Source organism: Xenopus laevis, chromosome 5L (genome assembly GCF_017654675.1).
Source record: "Xenopus laevis strain J_2021 chromosome 5L, Xenopus_laevis_v10.1, whole genome shotgun sequence".
Taxonomy (NCBI): domain Eukaryota; kingdom Metazoa; phylum Chordata; class Amphibia; order Anura; family Pipidae; genus Xenopus; species Xenopus laevis.
Genome location: NC_054379.1, coordinates 38091088 through 38112678, shown reverse-complemented (window position 1 = coordinate 38112678; position 21591 = coordinate 38091088). Strand labels below are relative to the sequence as shown.

Below are 21591 nucleotides of genomic sequence, written 5' to 3'. Positions count from 1 at the left end.
GACATTGCAAACCGGAGAGCTACAGAATAACCACAAATAATAAAAAATAAAACCAATTGCAAATTTTTTCAGAATGCCACTCTATGCACCATACTAAAAATTTGTTTAAAGGTGAACCACCCCTCTAAGTTCAGGCTCCAAGGGAGAGGGCAAAGCAGAATTATGTAAAATGACTACAGTATTTAAAATAAACATCAATTATTTAATAGCATACACTACAACATCCTTTGTCTACTGAAATAAATAGTTTTCTGTGAGCATCATGCAAACCAGATACATTAGTAAAGTCAATGGAATGTTTATGGCTGGGATTGCAGACTCATAGAAAATGACAAGCACATGTGTGGGTCTTAAAGCAGGAAAAAAAAATCAGGAAATGACATCCTAAAAGGCAATCAGGAAAATATATGGATGGGGGGTGAATGCTAAGTATGTGTTGGTGGAGTAAATGCTGGAGGACATCTAAAGAAGATCTGTCCAACTTCTTAAGGTGGCCCTAGACGTTACAATTAGGGATGGGCGAATTAAACCTGTTTTGCTTCGACGAACATTGGCCGAAATGCATTAAAGTCTATGGGTGACAATTTTTTTCCCCCCGTTGAAGTCTATGGGAGTCAATTCCGCTGCCAAACACCGCAAAAAAAAAATTTGCTCATCCCTAGTTACAATTACGATCTTTCCTGGAAAAGATCTTTCCATGAAAGATTGTTTGTTTCAATACCTACGTGTAGAGTGGAATCGTCAGATATACAGATAGAAACAATAGGATTCTACCTGTATCTAACGATTCAGCACTTGAAGGTGCCTGATCAAAATTTTCTGTACAATAATCTGTGTGGCAATGTCTACCTTTAGAGATAAATGGCTGTGTTGTATTCTTCTTTGCAAGCCACTCCTGTCTTTTTCAAATCAAATCTTTTTGTCTGATATTCATTATTTACATTCGCATATTATTTATTTGTTTTTGGATATTTTCATTTATTTATGACATATTTGATAATATTGATATATATCTAGATTTAAGACACTATGGATTACATCGCTTCACTGGTGTATAATTCGGCTAATTATTTTGTACTTTTGCTGTTTTTTATTTCCCATTGCTTTATAACAATAATCCCTTTGAATTGATTAGTTTATTATTTAATTAATTTTTCGTTATCTAATTAATTTTCTAACTTATTTATTTTCTTAATTTTTTGATATAATTAATCAATTGATTTTTTGAGCATGTGTTAGTTATGTACATTATACAACTCATTGCACTCTAATTATTTAATAAGTTAATTTATATTATAATTGGTACCCATTTACAATGGGCCTGTATTATGCAGTTTAGACGTATACTTTCGTGAATTTTAATCATATGTTTCTGATGTTCTTAATTGAGTACGCTATTTTAACATGCAACCAACAGAGGGCGCCCATGCTTCTGATGAAGTGACACTTACGTTACGAAACGCGTCAAGCTGTTCCCCTGCCCACTACTTTGCTATTTTTAAGCATCTTAAATAAAGCCGTATATGTTTTAATTGAATGGTTTGTACCCGCACTTTATTTGGATCCGGTTGAGCCACACTACTGCCTTATTATGGATGATTACTTCACCGCAGCCAGAGCGGACTTAGTTGCTTCACCGGCGGGCGGATTACCTACGAGGACTCAGTCCCCGTCTTGATAACGCCTCCTCTCTTCTCAATTCTTTTTCAAATCACCCACAGCAAGCACCACCAATTCAGGCAGTACAAAAATATACTGGCTGCTTAGCCATGTAGCATTTCTATTTTGTTTGTCTTGTTTAGAGGAGGGATCTGGCAACCCTAAGGGTCAGGACACACAGGCAGATTCTGGGAGATTAGTCACCCGGCGACAAATCTCCTCCTCTTCAGGGCAATTCATCTCCACGGACTGCCTTCCCGTAGGTTAAAATGTAAATCGCCGGGGGGATGCCACTCGGAGCACTCGTTTTCTGTAGTTTCCTCGTGAGGCAACTTCGGAAAACGAATTGCTCCGAGTGCCATCCCGCCGGCGATTTACATTTTAATTAACCCCCCCCCCCGAATCTGCCTTGACCCTAAAGCTGGACATGGGTGAGCATGACAACCCATTTTACTTGGTGAGTGGATAAAAGATCAAATTGGTAACACACTTGTGAGGCAAACTGCTCAGTAAGTGCCCATAATGTGGGTGTTTGAAGGATCCATCAATGCAAATAAAGCTGTCAGTAATTAGGAAAACAAAATTGTCAGAATAAACATGGCTGGATATAAAAGGATTGGGATGGCTATTATACTGTATAAAAACACAATTCTATGTAGTTTTTCATCTGTCTGCAATAGATTTTGCCACTTGCTTTACTGAACTTTTTGATAAGAACAATAATAATAATTATACATTCTGTTAAACCTGAATTTGCCATTATATTCATCCTTTGAATTTGACAGCTTTCCCAATAGAAATATAATTTGCTGAACAGTTAGCAGTTTTGTCAGCCAGTACAATATACGCGGAGGTGTTGCAAATGTTACTAACACCCTACAGGTGACATTTGTTCTTTTGTGGTTTCAGTTCACGCTGGATCCATTTTCAGCAGGGCTATTGATTGACGATTGAACAGAACAAAGACAAAAACTTCTGTCAGTATAAGAAACAATCAGCATTCAGTACACTATATCAATTAAAGCTTTATTTACACTGCAGTCTTTGGATTTCCTTGGGCACTTGTTTGAGTATAGTGCTGATCACATTTGTTCTTCATGAAATCGTACATTGCATAGATATAACCTAAAAGTGTTTAACAAAGCAAATTATTGCAAGCGGTTAAACTTTGGGGTATATTCACTCAAGGGCGAATTTTCACCAGCGACCACTTCGGCAGGCGCAAATTAGTTACCGCTACGTTAATTCACTGATATGCAAAGTTGCATGTCAGCAGCCGAAGGTTAGCGGTACTTCGGCTGGGTGCGCATTTCATATTGAATTTTGCTAGTGTCCATTTCTGCCTAGCAAAACTTTGCTAGCACTCTAGAGCATTGGTTAATTTGAATAGGGTGGGTACCTAAAAGTCGTATGGACATCAGTAATGTTGGTACAAATGCTTGTAGTGTCCACTTTTTCAAACACATGTCCAATGAGCCATAATAAAGACAGAAGAGATCCTCAAATGTGGCACGCCCCTCAAATTAGTTTTAAAAAACTCCTCACACATAAATCTTTAATAGTTTGGACTTTTAAAGACAATCCGCTTTAAAAATGAAAAGTCGCCAGGCATTAGGGGGCGAACAAATGCTAACGACGGTCTTGTGAATTGTTCTATACGCCTGTTAGTGAATTGGCGATGTCCCTGTGAAAGAGATTTTTGTTGAATTTTCGCTAGCGTTGGGCCCTTTAGTGAATCTGCCCCAATGTTTACTTTACAATAGTCATTAGGAAATATAAATTAGCGAGAGTCCAGCCCGTGTATTTGCTAAACTAAGTTCCTGTATAGAAAAGGAAATTCCAGAATCTTGGCAAAATAACACTTTCTGGCAAGCATGGCACCTCTCTCGCGTTGCCCCAGAGAAGTGGTTTCTTTTGGTATGGCATAATAAAAGCTAATTATTGGTGTGTGCTGGGCCACTTACACACAAGCAGTTGATCAACCATCACTCTCTACATCTCCCTCCAATTCGCAATAAAATTTTTCAGGATGGCTGAACAATGTATTCTTCTTTGGAGAAGGCATAACAGTACTGATGTATATAAAGAGCAACGAAGGAATGGCCTATAACCTCAAACAGTCTGTCTGCCTTCCTTCAAACACACAAGATTCTCAAATCCTTTAGATTTATATATATTACCCTCCAGCATCAGAATGGTCTATCCCTGTCAGAAATGTCTATCCCTGATAGTATAGGTCTTGGATATCAGATCTTTTAAGGGTGATACAGATACCGCTAAATGTCATCACATAGAAACATTTTCTGTTATCCAGAATGCTCCGGACCTGGGGTATTCCAGTTAGGGTATCTTTCCATAATTTGCATCTCCATACCTTAAAGGGATATCATCGTGGGAAACGATGCAAAAAGCATCAGTTAATAGTGCTGCTCCAGCAGAATTGTGCACTGAAATCCGTTTTTTAAAAGAGCGAACAGATTTTGTTATATTTAATTTTGAAATTTGACACGGGGCTAGACATGTTGTCCATTACCCAGGTATCCCAAACCATGTGACTTGTTCTCTGATAATCTTCTGTCACTCTTAAGGGCAGAGAGAGACGTGGAGATTCGGGGAGATTTAGTATCCCGGCAACTAATCGCCTCTTCTTTGGGCGACTAACCCCCCCCCCCAAACTGCCTTCCCACTGACTAGAAAAATCACCGGCGGGATGGCGCTCGGAGTGCTTTGTTTTCTAAAGTTGCCCCACGAGTAAACTTTGGAAAACTAAACTCTCCGATTTCGATTCTAGCCAGCAGGAAGGCAGTTCTGGGAAATTAGTCGCCCGAAGAAAAGGCGATTTGTCATCAGGCGATTACATCTCCCCGAATCTTCTCGTCTGTCTCTGCCCTTACTGTCACTGCAACTTGGAGCGATATCTACTGGAGGTAAAACAATCCTATTGGGTTTATTTAACGTTTAAAGGATTTTTAGTAGACAAAGGGGTTGTTCACCTTTGAGTTTACTTTAAGTATGACGTAGAGCAGGGGTTCCCAACGTTTTTTACCCGTGAGCCACATTCAAATGTTAAAAGAGTTGCGGAGCAACACAAGCATGAAAAAATCCCTTGGGGTGCTAAATAAGGGCTGTGATTGGTTATTTGGTAGCCCCTATATGGACTGGCAGCCTACAATAGGCTCTACTTGGCACTATACATAGTTTTTATGCAATTAAAACTTGCTTCCAAGCCTGGAATTCAAAAATAAGCACTTGTTTTGAGGACACAGAGCAACATCCAAGGGGTTTGGAGAGCAACATGTTGCTCGCGAGCTACTGGTTGAGGATCACTGATGTAGAGAGTGATATTCTGAGACATTTGCAATTGGTTTTCATCTTTTATTATTTAAGGTTTTTGAGTTATTTATCTTTGTATTCAGCAGCTCCTCAATTTGTATTATAAGCAATCTGGTTACTAGGGTCCAAATTACCCTAGTAACCATGCATTGATCTGAAAAGGAGAATGGAATATGAATAGGAGAGGACCTTACTCGAAAGATGAGAAATACATTACATTTGTAGAGTATTTGCTTTTTAGATGGGGTCAGCAACGCCCATTTGAAAGCTGGAAAGAGTCAGAGGGAAAAGGCAAATAATTATAAAACTATAAAAAATAAACAATGAAAACCAATGGAAAAGTTACTTAGCATTAGCCATTCTATTCCATACTAAAAGTTTATTTAAAGGTAAACCACCCCTTTAAGGTATGAAGATCCAAATTACATAAATTATCTGGAAAACCCCAGGTTCCATACCTGTATCTACCTGCTCAATCCATTTCTGGCTTGTGGATGGAATGGGATTCATCAACCTGACCATCACAAGTGTTTTTAATATAATGCCTTGTGGATCTGATCAGTAACCTGGTTTTGTTTATACACATCATCATGCAGAAAGTCCAACCAGGACATTGTATCACACTTGTGTAGTGTATTATTTTCCCATGGATCACTCCTCCTGCTGGTCTAGGACAAGTGAGTAAATCTATTCCACTCTATACAAACATGTTCTGCATAAAAAATCAGCCCATTGACATAATTAATGTTTTAGAAATTTGATTGGCTTGTAGTCGACTGAACAAAATTATTTTCTGATTAATTGTTACAGCTACTGCACTGGAGCATATTAGTACCAATGTTAGAAAATTAGCTCCAGCTAGGAGTGGCCAATTTTGTTAGCAAATATACTGGTAAATTGGGAAATAGGGGCGGGGGGAGGGCTGGGTCTTGATGTAAAGGCAAATGGGAATTAGGCCAGGGGTTATAGAGATGCCACGAGGATATAGGAGCAGCTAGAAGAGGTCACTGGGGCAGAATCGGAGTGGATCAATGCGGGATTACAAATTTATCGCACATTGCCAGGAAATTTGTCATACCAACCTTGGATTTTTTTTTTTACATACTGACTAGGCCAAATGAAATAGGTGCCAGGTCACAACCTTAGTTCAAACGTGATCAGTTATAGAATCCAGAAAGTACTGAATTACAGAAAGGCCATCTCCTATACACTACATCTTTATCAAATAAAAACAATTTAAATGTGAATTCCTTTTTCTCTGCAATAATAAAACAGTGCCTTGTACTTAATCCCAACTAAAATATACTTAATCTTTATTGCTCGCAAAATAATCCTTTTGGGTTTAATCTATATTTAAATTAATTTTTAGTAAACTTAATTATGGAAAGACCCCTTACCCGGAAAACCCCAGGTACAGAGCATTCTGGATAACAGGTCCCATACCCGTACTCATTTTTTTAAGACACATAGGACTATGTTTATTTTAGCTATTTGGACTTTCAGGATTTATAGTTCATTGCAGCTATAAGGTCATATGTTTGCTGTTCTTATATAAATTGGTTTCTTTTGAGGAGTAAGACAAAGAGCTTCTTTTTCTCATAAATTATACATCGTAAATATCGAACACAATGTATCCAAGCATTTCTCCCAAATAAAGGCAAGCACACATTAAGGTTTGGCAGGCTTTAACTTGTCCTTGAAGCAGAAATTACTTGTACCCCAGCTTAAGCTTAAAGGGCATGTAAAGGCAAAAAAAATAAAATCCCATTTTTACTTTCTTTAATGAAAAAGAAATCTATAAGAAACCTGACTGTATGCAGTGAAATTCTCCCTTCATTTACTGCTGTGGATAGGAATTGTCAGACGGTCCCTAACTGCTGAGCAGGGAAACAATCATACTTATGAACAGCAGGGGGAGCCCCCGCCTTACTTCCCAGCCATGCAGAACTCAAGCAGCTTTGTTTATGATGATCCCTAAGCAGCCCAGACCACACTGAGCATGTGCACAGTCTTAGTCTTGCAAAAATGTCTAACAAAGTTACAAGATGGTGACCCCCTGTAGCCAATTTTGAAAGCATAAATTATTTGTTTGATTAGGCTTGTGGTGCAATAAGTTCATGTTTATATTTAGTATACAAAATACAGCATTTCTAGCCTTATTCTATTTTAGACTTTATATGCCCTTTAAGTTCTGCTCTGAATGGAGTTCTCAGTGCACAGTTCTCCGGCATACCCCAAGCCAAGCTACTTCGTCATGAAAAGTAAGACTAAGAACAGAGCTATTTTTACTCCAGAATATCTTGTCGCATGGTTTCAGGAACGCATAGGCAGCCAGCCTTAAAGCATCAGCAAATATCCTGCATTCACAATTTATCCAAGTGTCATTTATTTAAATGGAAACGTCACTTACACCTCAATGTTCTGCTAAACACAAGACACCTCTATATATGGCCACAATGAACATAATGCAGCATTTAGAAATGAACCACGGATAGATAGCTTGAATAATTACGGTACTATTTATAGCCACCAGAGGTCAATAGAACTTTCCAGAAACCTTAACAGATACCTTCTCTTCACATTGATAAGAAGAGTAATATAAATAGACAGTGTCAGATTCAGAATACATTGTGCCAGGGGTAGTTCTGAAACCTGTGACCCCCCCCTTCTATGCCAGGCCGGAAAGAGCCATGTCATTTTGATCAAGCTTTCTGGAAATGATCCAGAATGTGGAAGACCATAAAGTTTATATTATGCGTAGACACATTTGGGGCATCATGTGCCTCTATTGAAACGTGTTAATATTCTAACGGACTCTTTGAATACTGTTGAAAAGCGGAGACAGTCTAAGGCACATAAAAGTAACTATTAAGACTGAAATAATTTATCCTCTGTTATTAATACTGCAGACATAGTTATGGATTATACATTTTATTAAATGGGATCAGACAACTCCTGCACATGGAAGCCTTTTGAAACTTTACAGGCATTGATACCAAAATTACAAATTTTAATCAGTTTTTGGAATATAAGGCAGTAAGTAAATAACTGGTATATGCTTTAAATACATTCCGATTTTTCACTAGATGGCACCTGTTGATTTAAAAACAAAAGTTTATTTTTGCAGTTCAGGTGTACACTACAATCTTGTCTTTAATAATTATGGGACCACCAGCGGATAAGCTTCAGTCATGAACAATAGAACTGAGCAGATCAAGAGACACCTCCCACTGAGGCACATTACTGTTATAAATTCATGATATTAGCAGAGTAAAACTGCTAATACAGGTATAGGATCCCTTATCTGGAAACCAGATATTCATAAAGCTCCAAATTACTGGAAGGCCATCTTTCATATTTTAAGAAAATTATGTCAGTTTTATTTTACTTAATTTTCCCCTGTAATAATAAAACAGTACCTTGTAATAAATGCATTATTGGCTATTGAACCGATGGGTGATAATGCCCATAACCAAAATATAGTGGTTGTATTTTGCAGCACAATGGTGCAACAACTGTGGGTCTGCTCCCCCTAGAGCTACGTTGTTGGTACTGTTACTAGGTGTGCATATTTTTCTACTCCATTGAAAGAAAGGAGCATGTCACTTTAAGCATCTAATTGTACACATGATCATATGCAGAAAACAAACATGAAATGCAAAGAAGATATAAAGACAAAAATGGGATGGCATGTATTTTACTTTGTTCAAAAAGAAACCCCACTAGATTTGAGTGTTGCAAGCATGAAAATTCTTTGAGCATTTTTATACTCAATGTTTCCCTTTAGAAACAGTTTCAGTAATAAAAAATGTCCACATCAGTCTGGTGAATAGTAAGCTGCCCCAATGTGAGTTATCAGCTGGAATCCATAGATCTACACACAGTTCATAGGCAATGAAGAGGCACATTGGTATTACTATAATAGAACACAAGTTGCCCAACACAACGTGGTGTTTGTAACTAGTTCACACTTAGTTTCACATTGATATTCATGGCTGCTAATTCAGCCACAAAATATCGAAATACATAAGGCACTGATACAGCCTCAACAGTATCTGTACGATTACAGACCACACACTGGTGTTTCCGGTTACGGATGGATGACCAGGAAGGAGGGGGCTTTTCCAAAAAAGGAGCAATCAAGCTTCCACATTCCACGCACATATGTGCCGTCGACCTATCTGAGCAGTGAAAGAGACGATCGTGAAGCAGGAAGGAGGTACCATGGGCCAGCAGGGCATCCCGCTCCATTTCTCCAAAACGTATACCACCTTGAATATTACGCCCTCCCACCGGCTGGTTGGTAACTTTATCCCTGGCACCTGTTGTTCTAACCTGAAACTTATCAGAGACCATGTGACGAAGGCGTTGGTAGTAAACGACCCCGATGAAAATATCGGCTTCAAGCTCCAGGCCACTTATGCCACTGTATAGTTTCTCTGTGCCGTAGAAGTTGTAGCCACCTGCTCTAAGCATCTCTCCAAAATATTCAAGGGCAGAGTTCTCTTCAGAAAAGGTGAAGGGTGTGGCATCGTGGCAGAGACCATGCAACGCTGCTGACTTTCCAGCCATGCTCTCTATCAGCATCCCAATGGTCATTCTGGAGGGGAATCCATGAGGATTGAAAAGAATATCCGGTACCATTCCACTCTCTGTAAATGGCATATCCTCAGATGGCCAAAGTCTACTCAAAATACCCTTTTGGCCGTGCCGACTCGCAAATTTATCACCGATTGTTGGATTACGGGGGATTCTCATGGTGATACAAACAGACTTAAACTTTCCAAAACCAATGTCATTGCTGCAGATCTTGATGTTGTCAATCACACAGTTTTCTTTACTCCTAAAAAGAATTATTAAGACATAATTAGGTATAATTAAACAGGCAGCAAATAACATTCCTATGTGCATAAATCCTCTTTGGTATTTATAAAGGTTTGTAAATTTCAAAGTTGCTGCTGCATACAACACCAAAAGCAACAGAAGACGTAGAATTTGGGACTTATTATATAACTGGGACTCAAAGAAATTAAGTGATTTGGCCCAGGACCAGAAAGGATACCAGGATCTGTTGTATTGGTGTCAAATAACTTACCCTTTAGTCCCTTTGTACATACAAAATAATGGAAGGCCATTCATACAGGATCCCACGTGCAAGCAAAGTGATACTCACTTGTAATAGGCAACAAAGCTCTCCCCTGTGTTAAAGTTCAGGTAGCCATAGTAAGGATCTCCAAACTGCAAAACAGCACCAACAGGAGGGAGACCATCGTTGTCCAGTCTTCCTTTCACCCGCTCGTCGTCTGGTTTGATGCCAAATACTATGTTATCTTCTCCATCTTTAAGTTTTTTACTGAGGTCCACATGGTCAGTTTTATACACGCTTCCATGAGCAAAGCCTCTTTCCCATGATGACTTGTTTAAAACCTGCAAAACCCCAGAATACTACTGAACAAAAGATTTCGCAGTGCAGTATAAAGTCTCACTTATCAATGATAGACACAGTGCCAAGTGCAGTAATGGATTTAAAATGTTATCTATTAAAATGGTATGCTCCTACCTATACTCCCCTATAGCCAGGTCACACCAATTGAATAGTAGGCAAGTAACATTAATGCTCCCACTACAAGGTGTAAATACAAATACACAGAAAAAACAGGATTTTTGTACTCACCGTTAAATCTGTTTCTCTGTAGTTGAAAGGGGGACACTGGGAACGAAGGGGTTAAGCTCCATCCTCCAGGAGGCAAGACACTTGAATAGTAATTAAGTGGGCGTGTCGGGTCAGGCTTAACCCCACCCACAGTACAATCCTATTCAGTTTGTTCCAAAGCTGCTAACGGAACTTATATACTTTAACTCAAGAAAACAGGCAGAACTGTAAAACAGGGAATTATTCAGTAGAGACCAATATGGTCAACGGTCGAAAGTTGACCGCAGGGCCGGAAGTCCTGTGTCCCCCTTTCGACTACAGAGAAACAGATTTAACGGGGAGTACAAAAATCTTTTGTTTTCTCTGTCGTCTTAGGGGGACACGGGGAATGATAGGGACTTACCAAAGCAGTCCCAAAACAGCAGGGTGGGTGCAAGCCTTGAAGGGTGTTGCTTAATTATTTTATTACTGATCGCAACACTCTCCGTCCGAGGGAAGCCTCGGCCGACGAAAATGTGTCGACATTGTAGAATTTGGTAAATGTGTGAATGTAAGACCAGGTAGCCGCCTTGCAAATCTGCTCCAATGGAACAGAGTTACGTCAGGAGGCCCCCACCACTCTCGTAGAATGCGCCCGAATTCCTTATGGTGGTGCTCTTCCTTTTGCCGTGTAGGCATGTTTGTTTCTCTGATCCATCAAGATATTGATGTTTTAGATGCTGCTTGACCCCTATGGAGTCCAGAAGGGAGAACAAACAGAGACTGTGAAGTTCTGAATGACTTGGATTGATCTATGTACCACCGAAGAGCTCTCACGTCGAGTTTGTGTATTCTTAGTTCTTTGTGGTTCTTTGGGTCCGGACATAAGGAGGGCACTACAATGTCTTGGTTAACATGGAATGGAAAAACCACCTTGGGTAGGAAGGATGGCACTGTGCGGACTACAGCTTAATCCTTGCGAAACGTTAGAACCGAGTGCCTTGTCTTGTGAGCCTCCTTACCTGACACTCTTCTGGTAGATGAGATTGCTACGAGGAACACCGCTTTCCATGTAACCCAAGTGTCTGATATTGAGCCCAACGGCTCGAATGGTGGATCGAGTAGAGCTTCCAGCACCAAGTTCAGATCCCATCCCGCCACTGGGGGATGAAAAGGAGGGGCAATATGAGCAACTCCCTGTAGAAAGATGTGTATAACATCCTCAATAGCTAACTTGTGTTGAAACAGTATCAATAGTGCAGTCACCTGGACCTTAAGGGAGCTGAACTTCAGGCCCAGTTCTAATCCATGCTGTAGAAAGGACAGTATTCGTGGCAAATTGAATTCGGTGAAGGGGGAGTCTGTTTCCCTGCACCAGTTGGAGTAAGAGCGCCACACTCCTGGGTTGTGATGCACTATTGGTCCCTGACTTAGTAGGTCTGGTCTGGAATCTAACCGAATCGGACTTGCTACTGACAGCTCCTGAAGATGGGAGAACCAGGTTCTCCGGGGCCAAAAGGGTGCTACTACTATTACTGTTGTTGGAGACGGTTAGATCTTTTTTAGTACTTGTGGAAGCAAGTCGAACTGCCAGTGTTGTGTCATGGCCGCCAGCGGGTCTCGATGGCGAGCGAAGAAGGTCATGGCATTTCGATTGTGTCTGGACGCCATCAAGTCTATGCTTGGCCGTCCCCAGCTTCTGATTTGGTTGCTTGAATTTGTCTGGGTGTAGTTCCCACTCCCCTGGGTCCAGCTGATTCCAGCTTAGGAAGTCTGCCTTTGTGTTGGAGATACCCGGAATATGTATGGCCGATAACTTTACTGAGTTGAGTTCTGCCCAGTGAAGAATCTGACTGGCCTCTGAAAGCGCCCTTTGACTCTGCGTTCCTCCTTGATGGTTTATGTACGCCACTGTCGTGACGTTGTCGCTTTGGATGTAAACGGGTTTTTCTTGAAGTACTTCTGTCCAATGACAGAGAGCTAGTTTCACTGCCCTGAGTTCGAGGACATTTATTGGTAGTTTGGACTCCTCGAGAGACCATTGTCCCTGTGCCGATCGATTGTCCCATGTAGCCCCCCAGCCTTGGAGGCTGGCATCCGTGGCTATCACATTCCACGCCGGAATTGCCCACGATTGTCCTATGGCTAGGTTGTTCGGGATCAACCACCATTGGAGTGCTTCCTTTGTCGTGCGTGACAATCTAAGTGGTCTAGCTAGTGGCCCCCCTTTCCAAGCTGATAGGATATTGGCTTGAAGTGGACGGAGGTGGATCTGAGCGAATGGGACTGCCTCTACAGCAGACACCATTGTCCCTAACACTTGCATTGCTTTGTGTACTGTCGTTGCTTTGAGTGGTAGATTTAGACAGTCGTGACACTGGTACATCTACTGCAGGCGGATTAGACCATTTGTCAGTCAGGTCTTTAGAGAAGGGATACAGTCTACTGAATTTCTTGGTCGCCTGAAACTTGCATTCAGGCACATCCCATTCGTCCTGAATGATACTAAGTAGTTGCTCATTCTCTGGGAAACAGACTGACGACTTGTGTTGTCTTTTGAAAAGCGCGGATTATTCCCCTTGCTTTTTTGGTTTCGGAGAAACGTTAAGTGTTTCAAGTACTCCTCTGATAATGTTATCAACGTCATGGAGAATGTCTTTTTCCCGACACTCCTTTTGTTCTTCTTCCTCATCATCAGAGGACCCTTCACCTTCTGAATGGGATGAGGTCTGATTTTCCCGTTCCTCATGACTCGAATCCTCTGACTGAGCCTGGGGGGAAGACTCCCCTTTGGCGCTATCAGTTCGCTTATACTTACTACCGGAATTGTAGTTAAGCTTTGCAAGAGCCTTGCCCAAGTTGTCTGCAATGGTTGGTAAGCCATGTAGGGACGCCAGGGATTTAGAGAGATGAACTGCCCAGAGGAAGGGGGGGTATGTCCTGAAGAGGGTCTTCTGACTGTTCAGAGGCTGAAGCTGCCCCCCTGCCCAATAGAGTAGACTTTACAAAACGGCTCCTCCTGGACCCCAGGTAACCCTGCTTTAGGTCTCACCCCGGGTGTCAGTTTGTGACTGACCGAAGAATCCATCCCGGTAGCAGGACACTTAAAAAACTGAATATGATTGTACTGTGGGTGGGATTAAGCCTGACCCGACACGCCCACTTAATTACTATTCAAGTGTCCTGCCTCCTGGAGGATGGAGCTTAACCCCATTGTTCCCCCTAAAACGACAGAGAAATAATATTCCAGGTACACATGTCCTCATATTTTACAGTTTATGTAACAAAATTAATTAATGAGATTTACTAAATAGGTAATATTTTTATCTAATTAATTGTGATTAACTATATGTAAAATGTATACTGAATTTATCTTGGATAAAAAAAAAATATATTAGTGGTGGCTGGGTTGGCCCACAGTTGTGGGTTCCACTACTAGCAGAGCACCTTCTCCTTGGTAACATGGTCACCTATTCTACCACCACCATTTCTGCCCATACTCCACCCCCTCTGGAGATTGCCGATATCATGTCCATCTCTGATATCATCAGAGGGAGTGGGTTTACACATTGGTTTTGCATCTATTAAAAATTCTGCGTGGGCTGGAAAGGTAACATATGTTTTTATTGAATTCAAGAAGGAAATTTTAGAAAGCCAGCGGATATGTAAATCTCTGTTGCCAAAATTAAGAAAGCTACTTACCATGGCATCCTCCATGTCGTACCCGGTATATGAAATGACTGCTACAATTGCATTGGTGCCAACGGGATAGTTATCCATCTCATAATAATCATACATAGAAGGCCTAACTAGAGGACTCTGTGGGGTCTGTAGCCGGTACAGTTTGTTATCAGAGCGATCCTGGTAAGTCATAAGCGGAAAGCCCATTGTCTGCTTACCTGAAAATAACACAATATATGCAGTTTTTAGAAATAGTATGGGTGCCAGTGTGTGTGTTCTCAGACTGTGGATAAACGCAGGCAGAGAATCCACCCTTCCACTTTTAAATGTTTCTTGATGTGCCTGCATCTGGAGCCATTAGTTCAGCCTGGGTGCAGGCACACAGTGTCCAAGAGAAATCTGGCTCTCGCACACCCTTGAGTGAGTTTAATCAATGCTGTCTGGTGCACAATGGTAGAGGTTCGGCAACCTCAAATCCGACAAAATTATTTCCAATACAAGAATGAATTTTTCCTACAGCTACAGGGCTGTGCCATGGGTGCCAACATGGCACCTGCCTATGCTAACATCTTTATGGATTTTTTTGAAAAAACCTTCATTTTTTCCAATGTCGAATTTTCCACATATATCCACTCCTATATGCGCTACGTGGATGACATTTTTTATTTGGACAGGACCATTCGAGAAACTACAGGAATTTGTAATGTACTTGAATAGCACACATAGTACGATTAAATTCACTTTTGAGGCTAATCCCATGGAAATCCACTTTTTGGATGTTAATATTCAGTATACTGATGGCTCCTTTGTAACCTCCCTGTACACTAAACCTACGGATAAGAATAACTTAGTTAGGAGTACTAGCTTTCATCCTCCAGGGCTTCTACGAGGTTTACCTAAGAGTCAGTTACTACGCGTAAGACGCATTACTTCCTCGGATGAGCTGTTTGAAGCAGAAGCTTCGAAGATGGTTAATAAATTTGCAGAGAAAGGGTATGACACTGACTCATTACTAGTAACTAAGGAAGAGGTGAGATCGATACCGAGAACTCAAACGTTAAAGAGAAAAACTAGTCCTAACAATGAGCCTGCACGTATCCCCTTCATCACTTCCTTTGATTCAAACGCCAAAATATGTAGGAACGTCATTTTAAAACATTGGGGGATTTTAAAGGCGGACCCCAAATCTGGGCACCTGTTCCAGCTACCGCCCCTCTTCTCTTATAGGAGAGGAAAGAATATAGGTGATCTCATCAAATCTAAGGGAATCCCTAAACAAGACGTCTACCACTCATTAAAGGCTAACGGCACGTTTCCCTGTAGAAATTGTGGGCACCGCAGTGGCATCATACCTGGTGACGGGGTGATGCATACATCGTTAGGCTCTAAACACAAGGGTAAAGGATTCTTTACATGTGATACCTCTAACGTGATTTACTGTATTAAATGCCCATGTGGCATGGCATATATTGGCCAAACCACTAGACCCATAAAAACATTATGAACACATATCTGTCATAAGAAATTATAAACCTGTAATTCCCCAGGCCTTGCCTCTTGATCAATCTAAAAAAGACAAAATCACTGAGAAAAGCGAGAAAAAAGAAATGTTATTAGCTAGACAGATCTTTACCCATGGCCACCGGGTGGCGCAATTACGGTGGCAAATATTAGAAAAAGTGTTCCCTAAACAAGGGCATGATATTAAAAGGCTTTTACACCAGAGGGAATGTTATTGGATATGGCGTTTGCAATCCAGACAACCTAAAGGATTGAATGAAAAATTTAACCTGTCGTGCTATTTATAAGATATTACAATTAAGCTGTTTATTCCTTTTTTTCAGGTGAAACATTTCTCTGCAGATTTAGGGAAAGAATATGAAGGCCCCCCTTTCCTCTTTTGACAGGGTAAGATATGTAATCTCTAAAGTAACTAGATTGTGCTTAGTTCTTGAGTTCTATGGAGTTTCGTATACAAAAAGGATTTTTTGTATAAAATGTTTTTATTATTTTACTCTCCTTTTTGATTCTAGGTATTTTGTTCAGAACTTTTTCTATTTTTTCACCTTTTTTCGCTGGTATCACATGACCTATGGACCAACACTTTATTGGACATTCACCTAATTGGACTTCATTTGAGCTTCATTTGCATTAACCAATCGCCATCATTGCACCTCTTTATATGTTTGTTTGCCTTTCACTTCTGTATGCTTGATAAAGGGGCCAGACCCCGAAACATTGCACTGCTATACCGCAATAAACGTGCAAGGTGTTCCTTGCTTGCATCAGCTCTGTGTGCCTCTGGATTGCTTTACTTCTGCAGGCACACACAGCAGATTTTGACCCAGAAATGTTGGAGTACGCATTTGAGCACTGAAATCTGCTCCATGTGAATGCATCTGGGCTGAAGCAATGGCTCTGGGTGCAGGCATATCAAGAAGCTTTTAGGAGAGTAGAGGTGGATTCTGTGTTTATCCACAGTCCAAGAATCTGACACCTGTGGTACTACCATAAGAACTAAAACTAGGGAAGAAAACATAACTCTTACAAGAGCAGATGAAATATTTTTGGAAAAGTCTAATGTCCTGTATAAAAGATAAAAGCTGACTTACCCATCTGACACTGATACATGTTTCTGGGACTCTGGTTGTGGTCTGAGAAAGGGATGAAATTCGCTACCACACTCAGCATGCTGTGTGGGAAAAGCTCCTGGTGAGTGGTCTCTCCGGGTACAATCTCACCCTCATAAATGGCCACGTTTAAGAAAACCTGGGGCAAACCGATAAGTAAAACCCATGAAAAACAATACACTATGGACAATTACTGCAAAGAAAATGGAACTTACAAAAGATGTTTAGCACATAATACAGGATCAAGCTAGTGTATTACAGGAAATAAAGAGACCTGTGTCTGCAGTGTTACATGATGTTTTATCATTTCCTCACTCCTGCACCCAACCTTATTAAATGGAGTGCACACTTTTTGCTTGATATATCATATAAATGTTCCTTTAGGGGTGAAGTGAATTTTGGATTTTGGATAACCATCTTAAAAGTAAGAAAATGAACTAATATCGATTACAATCACCTGGCTTTATGCACAGGTATATATACATTCTAAACTATTATGAGACCAGTAAGAGTTGGTTTGAAAACTTAACCAACACAATCAAAGAGTGCATTCCAATTAGGCATACCTGTTCCAAAGTGCCAAGCAGTTCCTCTTTACCCAAGGCCAAATTCCTGATGGGACGTACCAACCTGCAAGGGGTGGTGAAAACAAAAAGCCCAGGATACAGACTTGCTTTCCCAGTCATTGGGATAAGGACAATTTCTGTCCATGGAGGCACATTCTTATCATGTTTCACCTGCATTGATACAAAACAAATATAAAAAAGAGAAAAAGCTGGAGGTTGTCTTTTTTGCAATGTGTGTCTCCCTTGTGTTTCCCTATTAGTGTTTATGTCCAGCAAAGAAAAATACCTTATATATTCGAAGTGCATTTACAAGGCCAGGAGCTACGTTATTCTCCACCCAACCCACCATGGCTCCATCTAGCATGACGGGGTAACAGTCTGCAAAAGATTTTCCAGCTGCTCCATCAACAGGAGTCATCCCTGGGGAAACATACAAAGGGCGATCATATAGTGTAGTGTATATTTATTATAAAATAAATCTTTATAAATTTAAATCTGAAAAGATTAGACTATATAATTAAAAAAAATTATACTATCAGTAGGGTTTAATTTGATTTAATTCACATTGTGGCTAAGCAAACAAACTTTTATTCATAAGAACTTGTGAACTACTGGCTTACTTGCATCTGCACAGCAACCAAAGGTATAATAAATATATGGAGTTTGGTATTCTACTGAGCTCAAACATTATGGGACTGGTGTCTATCACAATATATTTCTAGCTTTTCACAGAAGTTCAGATGCCCAAGTCGTACCTAATGAGCAGAGCAACAATGGCAGTGAAGTGTTGTAGGAGGTCTGTGTCACAATCTCACACGCTGCAGTCATGTGATTCATGAGACCACACGGTTCACCATCGGGTGTGTGTACAGGACATAGGAAACCCCAAGACTCTGGCAGAAGGCGACGCACTGAGGTGGTTCTCATCTTGGCGAAAGCCGCACCTCTATGTACACAACGGAAGTGGGAGAGGTAGCGAATGAAGTTTAGCTTATCAGCAACCACTACCAGACCAGAAGACTGTAGCATGCCAAGACCTGCAGGAAAAAGTTGGAATTAAATATTTTTTTAGCATTTCTGTTAGGATGTAGAGCATGGAATGAAGCTGAAACCAGCAAATAAAGCGGTCAGTTGTCTCCAAATGCCGTATCATGCAACGGATTTACAGAAGCTAAAATACAGATACATTTTGACTGTACAGACAAACAGGGGTAAGTTCAACTTTGCGTTAACTTTTACTATGTTATAGAATGTCCAATCCTTAGCAACTTTACAGTTGGTCTTTATTTTTTACTTTTTATAGTCTTTTATTTATTTGCCTTCCTCCTCTGCCTCTTTTTAGCTTTCAAATCGGATTAGTGACCCAGGCAGCCATAATGGTATTGCTCTGTGAATCTAAAATGTTAGTGTTAATAGCACAAACTTGTAAATATAACATGGGATGCTTTTCATCTTTCTTTTCCAGCCACATATACCTACAGACTGTTAATAAGACGGTGACTTTATCTAGAACTCACCAGTTTTAGAGCGAAGATTACCAGTAGCCAGCAGATATTCACACAATTTTGTGAGATCTGATGTTGAAGTCAATATTTTCCCCATGGTTTCAGTAGTTAGATCAACTAATTTATGAGCTCTCTTGTCCAGATTAAGCTTCACTCCTAACAGCCATGACTCCATCTTTTCCTAAAAAAAAAAAAAATAAATTGATACAGTACATCTGCCAGCCCACTCCCTTCCTGATTACAGAATACTCTTAAAGTTCAGTCAACACTTGAGTACTACTACTGCTAGCCTTACAATAAAAAGCAATAAGATTGATTCCAGGGTATCACATACCTTCAAAAACATCAGTAAAAGCTGGCCAGGTGTCAGCACTTCCTGGTACATTAAGCTGTCAGGATTTTCCTCCATGCATCCATCCTTGGCAAATGTGAACAGCTTTTGCGTCATCATACAGAGCATATAAAACTTTTCAACATTGGTTTTAAGATGTATGCAGATGCAATGACTGTAAAGAACGAAACAGTTAATAAACAGAAGTACACAAATTGCCTTGCTTTTTTGCTGCTCCTACTTCCTATTTGTAGGATGCTGCATTTGAACATCAGATACACCCTGAGCTCAACCAGATAGAGACATACCTTTCCAAAAACTTGTATATATATTCTAAAAGCTGATTGGGCAAGTCCATTTCTCTGATACAAATCCATACCTTATAAGGAACTCAGCAGCTTGTTCGTCTGTATACCATTCAGGAAGGTAAAACTTAACCCGGAACCTCTCCCCAAGGTACTTGAGGACGTTTTTCTGATTGTGACACCCTTCCTCCACAACAACCCTCAGCATCTGAGTCATACAGTCTCTGTAGAAGGAATTGTCTTCCTTGCCTTTGATCAATTCAGTGAAAATCTGGTAATCTGAAAATTCAACTAGAGCCTGTTAAGGAAAGGAAAGAGTGAATAAAATGTACATATTTATACATTTATTTATAAAGCGATAGATAAATAAGCAGACTTGTACAATTTTACAGAATAGAAGAGTACACACAGGGAGGACAAGTATAAAAATAAAAAAAAACAACAATCATAGTAATAAATAAGTATATTTGTGCCATGTGCTAAAGGACAAAGTAGGAAGGAGGTCCCTGTCATGTAAATCTTAAAATTCTCTTCAAATCACTACTCTTCTATGCGTAACATTTCAGGAAATTACACCTTATTACAGAGCATATCAATAACTCTCAGATATACATCTTGTTCCAGGCAAGTAACTGGGAAGTTATGAGTGGCTTGATTATTTGTGTTAAAAGTAAAATAAATATTCATTTTATATTTTAAGTGATAGAAATCCTTAAGTGGACAAATATGCCCAGCATTTCTAGGAATTAAATAGTTATGTCCAAGCATTTAATTCCTTGGGTTCCTGCCAGTTAAGTTGCACCTTTGAAGGCACCTGAACACCGGCCACTGTTTCTACCTGTATATCAGACGATTCAGCTCTAACATGTCTGTATTGCAAACAACAATTGTAATTGTTACATCTATGGCCACCTTAAAAGTAAAAATGTTGATATTAAAGATGATTATCTGCAGTATTAGTATAAGACTGACCTTTAATGCAAAGCCCAGTGGAATGAAAAAGAGCTCTTTTTGATAGATGAAATTCACCATAACAGAGCCATTCTCCAGATAGTGCAGATTCATGTTGACCGCAGTATGTTCATCTTGGACACAACGAATTGAAATACCTTAAAAGGGAGAAGAAACACATTTTAACATTGTTAGCATGTAGAAAAAGAGACAATTTTCCCCCCCCATTATCTGCAAGATTTAAAAGGATTTGTTGGCGTCTATAATGGACTAAGTCAGCTATATAGACAGAAATTAGATATATTATATATATATATATATATATATATATATATATATATATATATATATATATATATATATATATATATATATATATATATAATCTGACCAGCTAAAAGCATATGGTTTCAAATGTGGATCTTTTAAAAGTGGTTAAACCGGTGAATGGAGGGACAAATGCAAGCGCTGTGCTGCCTGCCGAGCTGGAAATCTCATGGCAATCATGTTTCTACTGCCACTACTAAGGGAATTATTTATCAAAGGTCTAATTGTTTCCCCCCCTCCAAAAAAAATTAGTTTTTCTACGGTAGTTTCAGTAAAAACAAATTTTTCTGGATAAAAAATAAACTTAAATTTTTTCGAGATTTATGATGCCCCGGAGCTGCAAAAAGTTGAATCTGAAAATACTCCAGCTAAAACCTGTCAAGATCAGAAGTCAATTACAGAGGTCCCTTGAACCATTTGAAGATGTTTTTAGCCTTCACTATTTTCAATGTTTTTTCTGTGGTTTGAGCTCTTTTTTTTTTTTTTTTGCTGATAATTCGATCAATTAGAGTATTCAAGTTTCCCACCCCCCCAATTGCATTCATTCGAGTTGTTTACATTCAAGTTATGTCATAAATAAGCAAACATTCCAGTTGTAAGTTTATTCGAGGTAGAAAAAAATCTCACAAACTCGACTTTGATAAATAACCCCCGAAGAGATCAAAATGCAC

The 21591-nt window shown here is 39.8% G+C and overlaps 1 protein-coding gene across 1 annotated transcript in view; it reads right to left on the bottom strand.

The window, feature by feature from the left end:
- Positions 1 to 8342: 8342 nt before the first annotated feature.
- Positions 8343 to 21591, bottom strand: part of polr1b.L (polymerase (RNA) I polypeptide B L homeolog) — a 24850-nt gene continuing 11601 nt past the window's right edge. Inside the window, 11 exon segments of the mRNA NM_001086536.1 lie at positions 8343 to 9835; positions 10166 to 10419; positions 14327 to 14523; positions 16918 to 17074; positions 17502 to 17672; positions 17788 to 17921; positions 18257 to 18538; positions 19019 to 19187; positions 19341 to 19512; positions 19717 to 19940; positions 20615 to 20751. Of these exon segments, the coding sequence (NP_001080005.1) occupies positions 8953 to 9835; positions 10166 to 10419; positions 14327 to 14523; positions 16918 to 17074; positions 17502 to 17672; positions 17788 to 17921; positions 18257 to 18538; positions 19019 to 19187; positions 19341 to 19512; positions 19717 to 19940; positions 20615 to 20751 (2780 nt within the window). The 3' untranslated portion in view covers positions 8343 to 8952.